We start from the raw sequence: 13579 nt of genomic DNA, 5'->3' as shown, positions 1-13579 counted from the left end.
TTTGCTTTTACTGCAAAGAAACTGTCCCTTCAAATGTCAGCCTTCAATTATTGTTTCATTGCAACAATAGCTGTCATTTTCATCACATCACTATTTCAGAGCCAGATATGACCCACAGACTTTATTCTACCTATTCTACCAAATTCTAGTTATATTGCCTTTTCCACCAGAATACATGGCAGTGCTCATTAAGGTTCTTGGTTTTTGCTATACAGACATTCCCCAGGTTGCGTTCAAAATCTGTAGGTTTGTTTTTAAGTTCAATTTGTTTGACAGTCCAGGTATATTTAGTAAATGTAACTAATGTCAAATGATGTTATGTTCCATGTGACAATTGGATTTTAAACAATTTGGGTTGACAAGGAGAAAAGACTATCAATGAAGCTGCATTGCAGACATCTTACAGTTAATCACAATAACCTGGGACTAAAGTTTAGTAATTTATCATCATCCAGAAAGATTCACTATAGATCACAGTGTCAGGCTTGCAGGTGTGGATCCTCTGGACCACTGCAGACGATGACACAAGCCACTACCTGGGACCGGAGTCTAAGTGGTACCCGGTTTTCACCAGAGCCTGCCGCAAGGCGGGTTAGACAAGCTGCGGCGTGGTACCACCAGGTCGTTCCTCAGGTGTGACTTGTCTGCAGTGGCGGCCAAGGTAGAAGTACAGAGACGGCAGACAATCTCGTGGTCGAAGTCCAGCCACAAGGTCAGGGCAGGCGGCAGAGGTGCAACGTCAGAGTCCGGTCCAGGGTCAGCAACAGGAGGTCCAAGCAGGAGCAACACAGCACTCAGGACAGCAGCACGGAGGAACACTGGTACACGGGAACATGGAGGAGCTCAGGTAATACAGGAACACGGAGGAGGTCAGGTAACACTGGAACACGGAGGAGGTAAGGTAACACTGGAACACGGAGGAGGTCAGGTACACAGGAGACACAGGAACGCAGAAGACACAGGAACACAGGAATCGCAGGCAAATCGCAGAATAGCTTTCTCTCAGGCTGTGAGGCACAAAGATCCGGCAAGGGCTTGCAGGAAGAGGCAGGCTTATATAGAATTAGTTAAATGGCCAGCGCCAATTAATGGCGCAGTGGCCCTTTAAATCTTAGCCAGCCAGCGTGCACGCGCCCTAGGAGACGGGGCCGCGCGTGCCGAGCCGGGGAAGGTGAGGGAAGTCGGCCACCGGACCCCGGGGAGGCACGGGTGCACCCGCGATCCGAGACAGGGATCACAGGAGCACCTGTGACACACAGTAGGCAGAGAATTCTGTTTGTAACTAGGAGTCAGGGGTAAGTTAGGTGTTCTTAAGTCTGGGAGCATCTGTAATTCATTTCATCCATTTCAATTGATTAAAAGACAGAATACAGACTACTGTAATTGTCAGTGTGTATATATTTTCAACTTTATCGTCTCATTAATACTTATTATAATCCCATACATCTATAAATATAGTACAAAGGGATTGTACACACTCTTACAATTTTATTGATGTGTTTCCTCAGTTCAAGTTGAAATCAGTGGACCTGGTTTTTAATGCATTGTGATTGTAGGTCAATAAAGTTTGTTATACATCTGCGCTGAGTGAGTCCTGTCACCATCTTTTATCTTTTACCTTTGAGTTGAAGCTTATTGAACATCTGTGAAGTAAAAAAATTGATTCCCCATATTCCCAATATTATGTAAATGTGAAGAATATTGGAGATTGACTAACAGTAGTGTTTAAGTTTAAAGTGGTGCTCTCCTACTAGTCTTTTTTCACAAGCTGGCAGGGTTGAAGTGATGCCATGAGCAGTAATGCCAGTAGTATGGCATATAACTAAGAGGCCAGCTAATAAACAGTAAACGGCTGGAGACTGCCTAAAGTATATGCCGGAATGGACTATTTTACAGTGTTTGCCACCTATAAATTATTGAATTTACACATTGAATACACATAATGTATAAACAAGTTAAAGAAGTTTTCTGAGACAGCACTGCAACCCTAATTTTCCATGTTTTGTGCATAAAGTGACTTTTGTGCATAAAGAGTCTTTTGAGTGACTAATGTGAGCACCTGCCTAATGAATAAGGATAAATAATTTGTTGGGGTCACTCTCTTAACTGGATGTATTCTGCCTTCAATATTATGATATTGTAAATTTACTAGATAAAATGTGTAATTTTGGCCAAATAGATACCTATATATATTTGCAATTGGTTCTTACTAGGTTCTTAGTAGGTGCAAGGCAAAACAATGATGGTGTTCTGTGGATGAGTAATATGGATCTGTATTACAGTGATCATAACCTACAGTGTTATATACACTTTGATTGTACATTGAGTGCTTATAAGTATATACTTTGAAACTTTAGGAGCTGAGTATAATGAATTTCCGTGTGGAATCAGTAATATTTGCCTATATAATATTTATCTTAAATTCTCATTCATTTTATATATTTCCTACCTTGTTGGTGATGTCTTAAAGAAAACCTACCACTTCGGGTAGGGCTTATAAGCTGGACATGCCGTGCACCAGCTCAGGGTGAGCTGGTGCCGGCGCTTATCTCCGTTATGTTTTTAAACAGTTTGAAAGTGTTTGAACAGTTTATTAATGTTTATATCCTTACTAGCTTCCCCGCACAGGGGTCCGCGCCCGGCGCGCGACCATGAGTGCATCTGAATAGGGAGTGGTAGCGCGCATGGTGCGCCGAGCGCGGACCCCGGTGCGGGGAAGACAGTAAAGATATAAACATTAATAAACTGTTAAAACACTTTCATACTGTTTAAAAACATAACGGAGATAAGCGCCGGCACCAGCTCACCCTGAGCTGGTGCACGGCATGTCCATCTTATAAGCCCTACCCGAAGTGGTAGGTTTCCTTTAACCTAGTATTTACTGTTAATGGAAGGTAATAGAAGCAGTTCAATATAGATAAATAGAGCTTCAGAATGTATTCATTTCTAAGGTACCCCTGTTTTAATGATTGGTGGGGTCACAGCAGTTGGGTTCCACAAATCAGACTCTTATTGAGTATTCCACTTATTTGCTATCTGGAACCCTTCTAACACTGCAGCGTTTGATCAAGCATTTTTACTAGTGCCGATAAATGGGGTGACAGGTCCTCTTTAAAAATGTTACAATTGCCAAGTAAAGGAAACATAAAAGGGAATATTATGGGTATTTGGGTATAATTCAGAAGTAAAGGCTGTAGTGAGACAACCCCTTTTAAGCTTTAGTTCCATAAAAAATACTCCTTGTTCATCCTGTAGTATTTACATTATAATTCAGTGATTTTGTCATATGCTCCAGAAAAGTCCAAAGTATTGTGCACTGAAGTTAGTCCTAGATCAGTGTAAATATTTTTTTCAACTTAACATTTGAAGTCATGTTCTTTGTGCTCTTGACCTTTCAGTTAATGAAATAACCACAGTGGTTTAGAGCCAGTTTACCTAACTGTTCAGAAAACACAAAATAAGCAATTTTATCCTGATGTCTTTAATGCATTGTATCATCCCTCTCTTCATAGAGAATCCCATGTACACATATTTTATTGAAACATACTTTGATATTTCACTATGCAATGATATGTTACTAAAGTCATTGTAATTGTAATAACAAATATTATCAAGGTAATACAAAGGTTAGACATTTTAGTGTCTAAGTGGTCTAAGCAGAAGCTTTTAAGTAATTTAAGGCAGCCTCTATCCTCACCTACTATCTCTTTATCTTAAGCCCATACTTACAGGGTTTATGTTTATTGTATGTATGTAAAACATATAGTGTCATGAAATCAATTGTGCTGTAATTAAAATCATTTCTAATAACTGTATTCTTGATAATTAGCTATTCATCACAGTAGCACTGGTATCATCTTCGTAGGAGGTCTGTTCATGAAGCAGTTGGAAACATGCCTGGAAGTAATGCATCATGAACAGAGCGATCCAGATATTGTTCCGCAACATCAAAGCGCTTTGTCATTAGAATTAGTAAAACTCAGGCAAAAGGATAACTTGAAAACCTCAGATAGCTGAGGAATGATACTCCGTTCCTCCAATTTCTAATTTTGATAGTATGACCCTCTGTTCTTTACTTGTTCTTTACTTTACCCAGCCTCATCACACGTTGAAGGGTATCACTTTTCCATTGTGTGCAATATACTATAGAAAAAGTGTTTAGCTCCGTTCATGTTAGGTATGAGTAAGGTCTAAAAAGTCTGAAACATGTCGCTTGCTTTTTTCTTGTCTTCTGTTTTTTTTTTGTTTTGTCTATGTTGCTACATTGTCCTCATTTTTGTAATTCTTTAACTTTTTGGGAATAAATATGAAGGTATTTTTGCAGCAATTACACATCTATGGAGTGCTGAAGTCACAATTCCTTTTTAAGCTTTAGTTAATTAGAGGCTGTCTTTTATAAATATTTTTGATAGGCTCATAGAAAGATATCAGAACATACTCAATAAAAATTTTGATTTGCTACATAGTTCCCTGCTCAGTAAACCAACATAATGGATAAATGCAATGCAACTCATTTCAAGCCAAACCATCCCCGGGTTACGTTCAATATTCTTTAGGTGTGTACTTAAGTTGAATTTGTAAGTAAGTCTTAACTGGTATGTTTTATAATTTTAGCTCCATACATTTTTTTTTGTCCCTGTGACCATTGGATTTTCAAAATTTTGATCTGTATTGGGAACATGGATTATTAATAAAACTTCATTACAGACATCTTACAACTGATCATTTCAGTCTAGGACTAAAGTAAAGCACCCAGAGAGCTTCACCAGTGGTCACAGTGGCCAAAGAGATCCGTCTGTAACTATGGGTCGTCTGTAAGTTGGGTGTCCTTAAGTCACTGACTACCTGTATATAAACGACAGTGGAATGTATTGAAATGATCCTGGACTTTAAAAATGTGCTGTATAACAAATGCTTTGGAGCTGGCTGCATACAAATGAAAATTACACCCACCACTGATATATAATAAGATTTGATACTAAGGCTACTGTAGATGATGAAGAATAATAAGAAAGCAAGCCATAGGTAATAATTTCAATTTAATACAAAAAAACCCCCAATGATACTCAACATTGGTAACTATGCGGTATAGCATACACGCTACTGAAGTGCCCTTGAAAAATGCCCAACACATGTTTCAGGGGTTGCCCTATTCTGTGATATGAATATTTTGCAACCCACTTTAATTACCGGTTCTCTACAGTCTTGGTAGCCTTTCAGTTTCTCAGCTATTTGTGGATTTCAGTTAATGGTGATTATTTCTCCATAATATGGTAATCACCATTCTGGAATTCATTGCAGTCAATGAACTAAGTACTAAGGAGAGATACAGAGGCTACTGTTGTAGATAAATTATAGCTCCAATATTGGGACAACTTGTGGGAAGTACTGTGGAGTCATGAATGGGTTGTGCTCTGTTTACATTCAAAGTAGACAAAACTGGTGTGGAAAACTTTAAAGGAGAATGACACTCACTTGTTTCTGTAATAACGAGTGAGGTTATTAAGCTGAAAAAACTTTGCTCCTGACTAATCTTCCTTCCATGGTAAAGTGACCTATTGTGCTTCATTTGAGCAGGAATCAAAATAGAATGGAAGCATGACATTTTCATTGCTATATATATATCTCAGATTTATTGTGATAATTGGATTAACACTTTGATTCTCCATTGTTAGAAGAAATAACTATAATAACTTGGGCCCAGGTCTATCAGCCATGTCTAATCATACACCTCCAGCAAAATAATGATAAAGCTCATTATGGAAATTGAACCCCTGTATCAAGAGCCATCCATGTTCCATATGTAGCTGGACCGGGAATAGTGGTGGATACAAGAATACAAAATCTCAAAAAAATCTGATTAAATACTGCTTGGTGCCTGCTGGAAAAAGAAGTGAAAAAGTTGTAATCAGCTGCTAGCGCTACACAGGCCCGTTGTATCGGGAAACCTCCAATAACGCTATATCGGAGAACACTGCCACGATGTACACTAGAAATGCCAGTCGCTCTCCAGCGTATTCGTGAGGGGGTGGGATAAGGGCATGACTGCCGCATGACGCTCCGAAGTCACCGCTGGCCTACGGAGTGGGTGGGGCGGTCCGGTGAAGAGGCAGCGTCTCGGACCGCCCCCCTCATGAATTTTCTGGACCGCTTTGAGAGTGGTCCGGCGTTTCTAGTGTACAGCGCAGCAGTGTTTGCTAGCCTTATGGGAGGTTTCCGATAACCCTAGCAGTGTAACACTGCTGGGACTGTTTTAGCACTAGTGGCGTTTTTAACCCCTTACCGACATGTGACGTAATAGTACATCACATGTCGGGTCCCAGTGTATGGAGAGGGCTTGCGGGCCGAGCCCTCTCCATAGCCAGTAAATCTTTGCTGCATATTGCCGGCACCGATCGCGGGTGTTTTCCTTGTTTTTCCTTTGCCGGCGGCTTCAAAAAGATGGCGGCGAGGATCGTCGCTCCCCGTGACGTCATCGGGGAGCAGCGATCCGTCGCCCTGGTAGCTTCGGGTCTCACGAAGACCCGAAGCTACTTCGGGTTAACCCATTCATTACAATGTACATTACAATCAGCACATTGTAATGTATGAGTAGTAAAATCCCCATATTCTGCCATACTGTAGTATGGCAGTATATGATAGGATCGTACAGACACCCTAGGATTAAGGTACCCTAGGGAGTCTGAAATATAGTAAAAATAAAAAAAAAGTTAAAAAAAAAAAGTTATTATAAAAAAACCTAAAAATTCGAATCACATCCACCTTTACCTAGAACTGATATAAATATAAATAAATAGTAAAAATCATAAACACATTAGGTATCGCTGCGTCCGAAAATGCCCGGTCTATCATAATATTACTGCGTTTAACCCCGTAACTGAAAATCGCGCCCAAAGTCGAAAATGCCACTTTTTTGTCATTTTAAAAAAAATAAAAAATTCTATAAAAAGCGATCAAAAGGTTGTAGTCCTAAAAATGATAACATTGTGAACGTTATCAAAATCCGCAAAAAAAACGACACCACCCACAGCTCCATACACCAAAGTATAAAAAAGTTGTTAGCGCCAGAAGATGGCAAAATCCCCCCAAAAATTTTTGTACAGGAGGTTTTAATTTTTTTAAATGTATGAAAACATTATAAAACCTATATAAATTTGTTATCCCCGTAATCGTACCGACCCAAAGAATAAAGTAGACCTGTCATTTGGGGGGTACAGTGAAATCCGTAAAATCCAAGCCCACAAGAATACGGCACAAATGCGTTTTTTTACCAATTTCACTGCATTTGGAATTTTTTTCCCGCTTCCCAGTACACGGCATGGAATATTAAATACCACCATTTTGAAGTGTAATTTGTTACGCAGAAAATAAGCCATCACACAGCTCTGTACATGGAAAAATAAAAAAAGTTACAGTTTTTTGAATGTGGGGAGTGAAAAATTAAAACGCAAAAATGAAAAAGGACTGCGGCGGGAAGGGGTTAAGGGTGACAGGTCCTCTTTAATAATTGATTTGAAAATGGCTGACAATAATGAATTGTGAAAAGTGCTGTAATTGAAGTCCCACCCCACACAGGAGTAATAGAAATGTGTTTTACCTACATTTTTGTAGGAGAAAGGAGCTGCTTTAATTACTATGCATTAGGTTATTTTAGGATATAATGTTGGATTAATAGGTGAACATTAGCTGATATTCCTAAAAACAGTTTGCAAGTTAAAACTACAGGCTGTGTGAAGAAGAATGCAGGTCTGTGTTTAATGTGGAATGCTTGCTTGTTCCCTTAGGCACAATGTTCAGAATCAGTTACAATTTCAGCTACTGTATATTACTTTTGGTAATATAATATTTACTGAATTTTCTATAAGATTTTCTACAAGCAGTGGGATCCATGCCAGCCCCAACCCAGGTCTCTGCCAATTTTTACCACAATATGTTTGGCTGGTTTTCCTCTACAACCTTGAAATGGCTGTTTTGTCTCCTTTTTTCTTCAGCAATGATGCATGTTTGCAGTACTCTCACCATCATATAGAAAACTGAGCTGCTGATTACACAATGGCCATGAACTGGTCCCGCACAATGAAGTGATGTTCTAAAAAAGAGAACATTTACTTCATCATATAGTATAGCTTTACAAATAGAAGTGATCTGACACAGGACATGTCAGCTTGAAGATATAGTGTGAAATACTAGGTACTTTCTGGAACAACTTTTAATTTACAGCACAAAACTTTTCTCTGTCAGTATTATCAGTAGTGGTATTATTCAACAAATTCTGCGCTCTAAGGTGCAATTAATCCATTTGATTGCTTTCTGTTTACTCTATTTATATTGATCAAATTATTCAAAATGATTGGGCAACATATACATAAAGGAATATGATCTTACTTCACTTATGGTGATTTTAATCCATATTATATTAACAGAACTCAGAGTGAAAGCTTATTAGTTCTGTCACAGCTTTTTGAGTTGGTGGTGGTTTTTGGTAATCTATTTTGGTATGTGTTGCCACACCATGAACTTATTTTAATAACTATAACAACCAATGCCATTTTCACTCTAAATCTGTCAATAATGAATGTTAGTGAATGTTGTGACCTTTTCAAATATATAAAAACACTCGCTTGGCCTGCTCCTCTCCAGCCAATCCTGAGTGAGGGGAGTTATTCATACATTTGAAAAGGTCACATGGTGGAGCTGTTTCCCAAGGGTGGGGGGAAACTGCTCCTTTCCAGCCACTCCCAGTGAACGAGTGCCTAGTCACACAGCAGATGCTAATGAAAGGTACAATATAACATCTTTTTTTTTTTTCAGTAAAACCTATTTTTTATACAAAAACACTTTGGCAGTGTATGTACTATGCTCTGTGGGGACTGGGGGAGTGCTAAAAATGGGTCTCCTGGTGACAGGTTCCCTATAATCTGTGATCTACTAGTGCATTCAAGTCCTTCTCAATGAGAGGCTCTCCAAGATTTATTCCCCCAAGGACATATTTTGCCTTTGGATTATTAGCCTCCAGGTGCATAACCTTATATTTATCCACATTGAACCTCATTTGCTAAGTGGACGACCAAGTCACCCTGCAGCCTATGAAGATCCTCCATAGACTGTATTACACTACACTGCTTGGTGTAATCTCCAAAAATGGACACAGTGCTATTAATTCCGACCACTGTATCAGTAATATACAACATAAATAATAGTGGGCAAAGCACAGAACCTTGGGGTACACCACTTATGACTTGTGACCATTCTGAGTAGCAATCATTGATCACAACTGTCTGGATGCCACCCTTAGACATTTTTCAATCCAATTTCAAATGATTTCTTCTAAACCAATAGAACATGTAAAAGCACCTTGATAAACATAAATTTTTATGTCTCCTATTAGATAATAGACACTTATAGCTTAAGTCATGATATCAGCAAAGTGTATAGAGTAAAAACTGTTAATAATGGAAAAAGATAATCTCAAATACTCCTTTACATAGTCCAGAAATTAACCCTAAAACACTAACATTTTACATAACATAATACATATCAGGCTATGTCAAACTGGTTGTAACCAATAGATCACAACAGACAATAATTGATTTTGGATAATTTATTGCAAATGGATATCGTCCTTTTTTTATCAAAATGATGTGATATGAGTGAGATCATGTATCATTGTATTAAAAATATTGCATTGTAGAGTATTGTGCATGCATCCTGTTCCTAGCATCGGCAAGACTGTGTGCTTGCTGAACTACTCTTGAGAACTGCAATAAAACAGTGACAAATCAGACTGAAGATAAAGATGACAAATATGTACAAAAGCTTTATTAGTTTCCTTGACTTTATTGAAGTTGACACTGGATAACAAATCGTTTTGATGATTACAATAGTTCTCACATTTCCGACATATTCTCCTTTTCCTATTGGTTGAAGCTAAAAATGATGCCATACAAGTAACTCAAGAGCAATCTTTTCTGTTGGAACATGGACTTTATTTTCTATTTCACTGACCAAGACTATTACTTAAAATCTTGTATTTTGCTTGTCAAAACGTATACTTGTATATGCAGTAAACTAGGTTTATAAATTCGACACGTATTTCCTTATTGGGAATTGATGAAAATACAATACAAACAATTCCCTGTTTTTTCAAATAGACTTGACCACTGTCTTTATGATAGCTCCCATTCCTTTGCATATTTCCTCAAACCAGGAAATTAATAAAGTTGTATTGTATTGTATATTTAGCTATATTATAGTTGTAACAATGCCCTTATGACACTGACAGACACAGTGCCTACATAATGTCCACAATTGCCCTATAGTTAATTCCAATGGCAACCACCCAGTCCATCTAAAAGTGACATCTATAGTGACTGTTCTATGCCTATGAGAGAACTCTTATATATTGTAAGAAATTACCTATATAGTCATATCATCTGAATATGGCTTTTCTTTGGCAATATCATGTGAATGAAATTTTCCAAAAGACAAATTGGCCTGCACCAATTTATAGAGGATGATAATGTAGCAGATGGTACAATACTAGGGGTAAGCAGGATGCTATACCAAGCTAGGAAATTAATAGCTATGTATTGGTTACGCCCTGACGCTCCAGACATAGAGAGGGTGGTCTGAACGAATGGCGCACTCTGGGAGATTAGTAGAAGGATTTTTATTGACGGTCTACAAGTCACAACGCGTTTCAGGGCGCAAGGACCCCTTTATCAAGTGAAAAAGACTGATGCCACAGGTAATGGATGAACTCTGAGGGCATCCATTACCTGTGGCATCAGTCTTTTTCACTTGATAAAGGGGTCCTTGCACCCCAATAAGCGTTGTGACTTGTAGACCGTCAATAAAAATTCTTCTACTAATCTCCCAGAGTGCGCCATTCGATAAGACCACCCTCTCTAAATGCTCTGTACATCTCCTGTATCGTTTGGCAAACGACTGACAGGAGATTTCTATCTGAAGGCAGCACCTGCAAAAAATTGTTCTCGAAACTTGAACGTAGCGTTGTGCCTACCCTCAGCACAACCGCACACGGTGAGCACATTGCTTCCTATACACCGATACTACTCCTAAAAAGGTGTCACCCTATTAGCGCTCTCTCCCTATCCTTCCTTGCCACTCTCTACCCGCTCCAGACATAGAGGTATATATATAAAAAAATGAACAACATAATTAGATTACAAAAAGGTGTTTATTGCAAACGGAAAGCAAAAGCAAAGTTTGAACATATATGAGGTCCTTGGGTAGACACTCCTGGTTTACCTTCAACACCGCTACAACGTAACCGCTGACTGCCTTCCTCTGACACGCATGACTAATGTGAGAGTACTCTATAATGCATGAAGAAAATTGTATAAGTTGTACCTATTGCACTGTAATATCATAGCAGGTTATTGTATAATATGCAATTGTCTGGACAGGTTGGGATAGGGTGGGAGTGTATGTCTACCTGTGGGAGGGGGCGGGGGGAAGGAGGGAAATGTTTGTTAAAAAATAAGTTGAAAATGTTCAATAAAAAGCTTTGATTTAAAAAAATAAATAAATAGCTGTTACAGCCATCTTATACTCATAACAGTGTTATACAGAGTGGCCTTCACAATGGGGTATCTTTATAAGTGCCCTCATAACAGTGGCCTCATAACAGTGGCAAAAGTCAAATAGTTATCACATAACAGTGACAGCTCAATGTTTTCATCAACTTCAACAAAACATTCAAAGATAGAATGTATGCTAAAGAAGGGTTTATGGTTTGTAGGTATCAATAACTATGATAGCTGAACTGACCATTATAGAATCCATTGCACCTGAGAATGATGTAATTACTGTGTTATCCCTGAGAGTAATCAATCTCTGCACCATCCTCCAGCTGCTGTGTATGAGTGATCCAGCTCAGGTTGATTAGTCCTGTCTGGACTGTTCATTAAGCTCCGTGTAATGTGTATCAATGGCAGGCTGAAGCAATCCTGCTTTCCCAAGGTCCTGAATGTTATAATAGTTAAAAACCAGTTAGCAAAACCGCTCAGCACAGAGATTAAACAAGATATGCTTCTGCATCAATGTAGCTACAGCAGTCGCAAGGTATGTTTGGTTCATAATGCATGAACTCAAATGGTAGATTTTCTTTAACAATCCCAAAGTAAATCATTGCTCATTACAAATTATACTTGCTGTAGCATACTCCACAGAATGCTTTTTAATGGTGCCAGTCATTTGGCCCAGCTTTTTTTTAATACAGTTTGTTATGTGTCAGCGTAGGGACGTGCACTGATATAAAACGCTGCATATAAATTAAACATTAAAAGGTAGGCACAGGCCTCCTCGAAGCTCAATTATAATCTTTGGTTATGCAGTTAGTGCCTGAAGGACAACCACATCCATTTCATATCACATGTCCTTCTTTTGAAAGATGATCGTTGGGCTCAAGTAACGTTCTAGCACAGAAGGAGCCTGCATAATTTATGCATTTATTTTTTCTGCAGAAAAATACAAATATACACATTGTATCATTTTTCTTCTAATAGCTCTTAAATTCATTTTTCTTTTCTATTGCAGATTGGGTCACTCCAGGATTACTATCACTTTTATCACAGTAAAACTATCAAGAGGTCGGTCTTATCAAGTCGAGGAACACATAACTTCATCTCAATGGAACCAAAGGTAAGTAGATCCCCACTGTGTCCACAGCGTCTTGCATTATTTATTGGTAATGGCACACCAGAAAAAGATGCTCACAAGCCATTTGAGTACTATGGAACTGATACATCACCTCCGTCAGTGCCTGTCAAAGCCAGACAATGAGGGAATATGCAATGAATGTTTGCTTACTTTCAGAGACATTGTAACCTTGGTTAAAACAAGCACTGAATACTCGTGTGTTTATTATAAAGAAGCGTAATAGAAGATATTAATTCGTAACAAAAATTGTCAAAAAATCTAAAGTTAAAGGGGACTTTAATAATTAATAGTTAGTGTTCCACTGTAGATGTAATTCTTTTTTGTAGCTCTGACAATTCTTTAGCAAACAATGCTAATTTGGGATGTTAGTTAGGATATCAATTGTCAGGTGGGTGGTCCTGGTGCAGCGTGGTGAGGTGTAGAAGAAAGGGACAGAGGAGAGGATGTGTCTGGTAGTACTAACAAAGTTTGTAGGTGTCTAGGCTTCTCTCCATTGTGTGTATAGTGCTGAGCTCTTTATTGAGTGGATGAAATGAGCTGCAGGGTGAGAGTAGTGCGGTTACCTGCGGGATGGCTGGGCCTTGTGGTGCACTGCTCACTCGCTGATGTGTCACAGTCTCTAGTGGATACAAGGTCTTCTACAGAAAATAACTGCTCTCTGGTACTTACCTGTAGTCTCTCTCTTCTGGGGGCCGCTGTAGAAATTTTAGGGGGATTGCACTGAAGTTTGGTCCGGTTAGTGTTGATGATCTGTAGTTCCCTTGGGGCCAACACCGATGAAAGTTTGCTGGCTGGCTGTAGTTAGAATATTAATGCACATCACTCCACCGTGCGGAGCAAAAATGTAGTAGATGCATGAGTAGGATACCAATCCTTGTTTCACTAAATTGTATAA

General features: G+C 38.8%; 1 protein-coding gene across 3 annotated transcripts in view; it reads left to right on the top strand.

Annotated features, from left to right (window-relative positions):
* Positions 1–13579, top strand: part of PCSK5 (proprotein convertase subtilisin/kexin type 5) — a 254780-nt gene that overhangs the window by 28448 nt on the left and 212753 nt on the right. For all 3 annotated transcript variants that reach the window (XM_072150928.1, XM_072150930.1, XM_072150929.1), the window contains exon 2: positions 12562–12666. In XM_072150928.1, coding sequence (XP_072007029.1) covers positions 12562–12666 — 105 coding nt within the window. The remainder of the gene's footprint in view (positions 1–12561; positions 12667–13579) is intronic.

This window comes from Engystomops pustulosus, chromosome 1, assembly GCF_040894005.1.
Source record: "Engystomops pustulosus chromosome 1, aEngPut4.maternal, whole genome shotgun sequence".
NCBI classification, from domain to species: Eukaryota; Metazoa; Chordata; class Amphibia; order Anura; family Leptodactylidae; genus Engystomops; species Engystomops pustulosus.
Note: the sequence above shows the minus strand (reverse complement) of the source record. Positions and strands in the feature narration are given on the sequence as shown.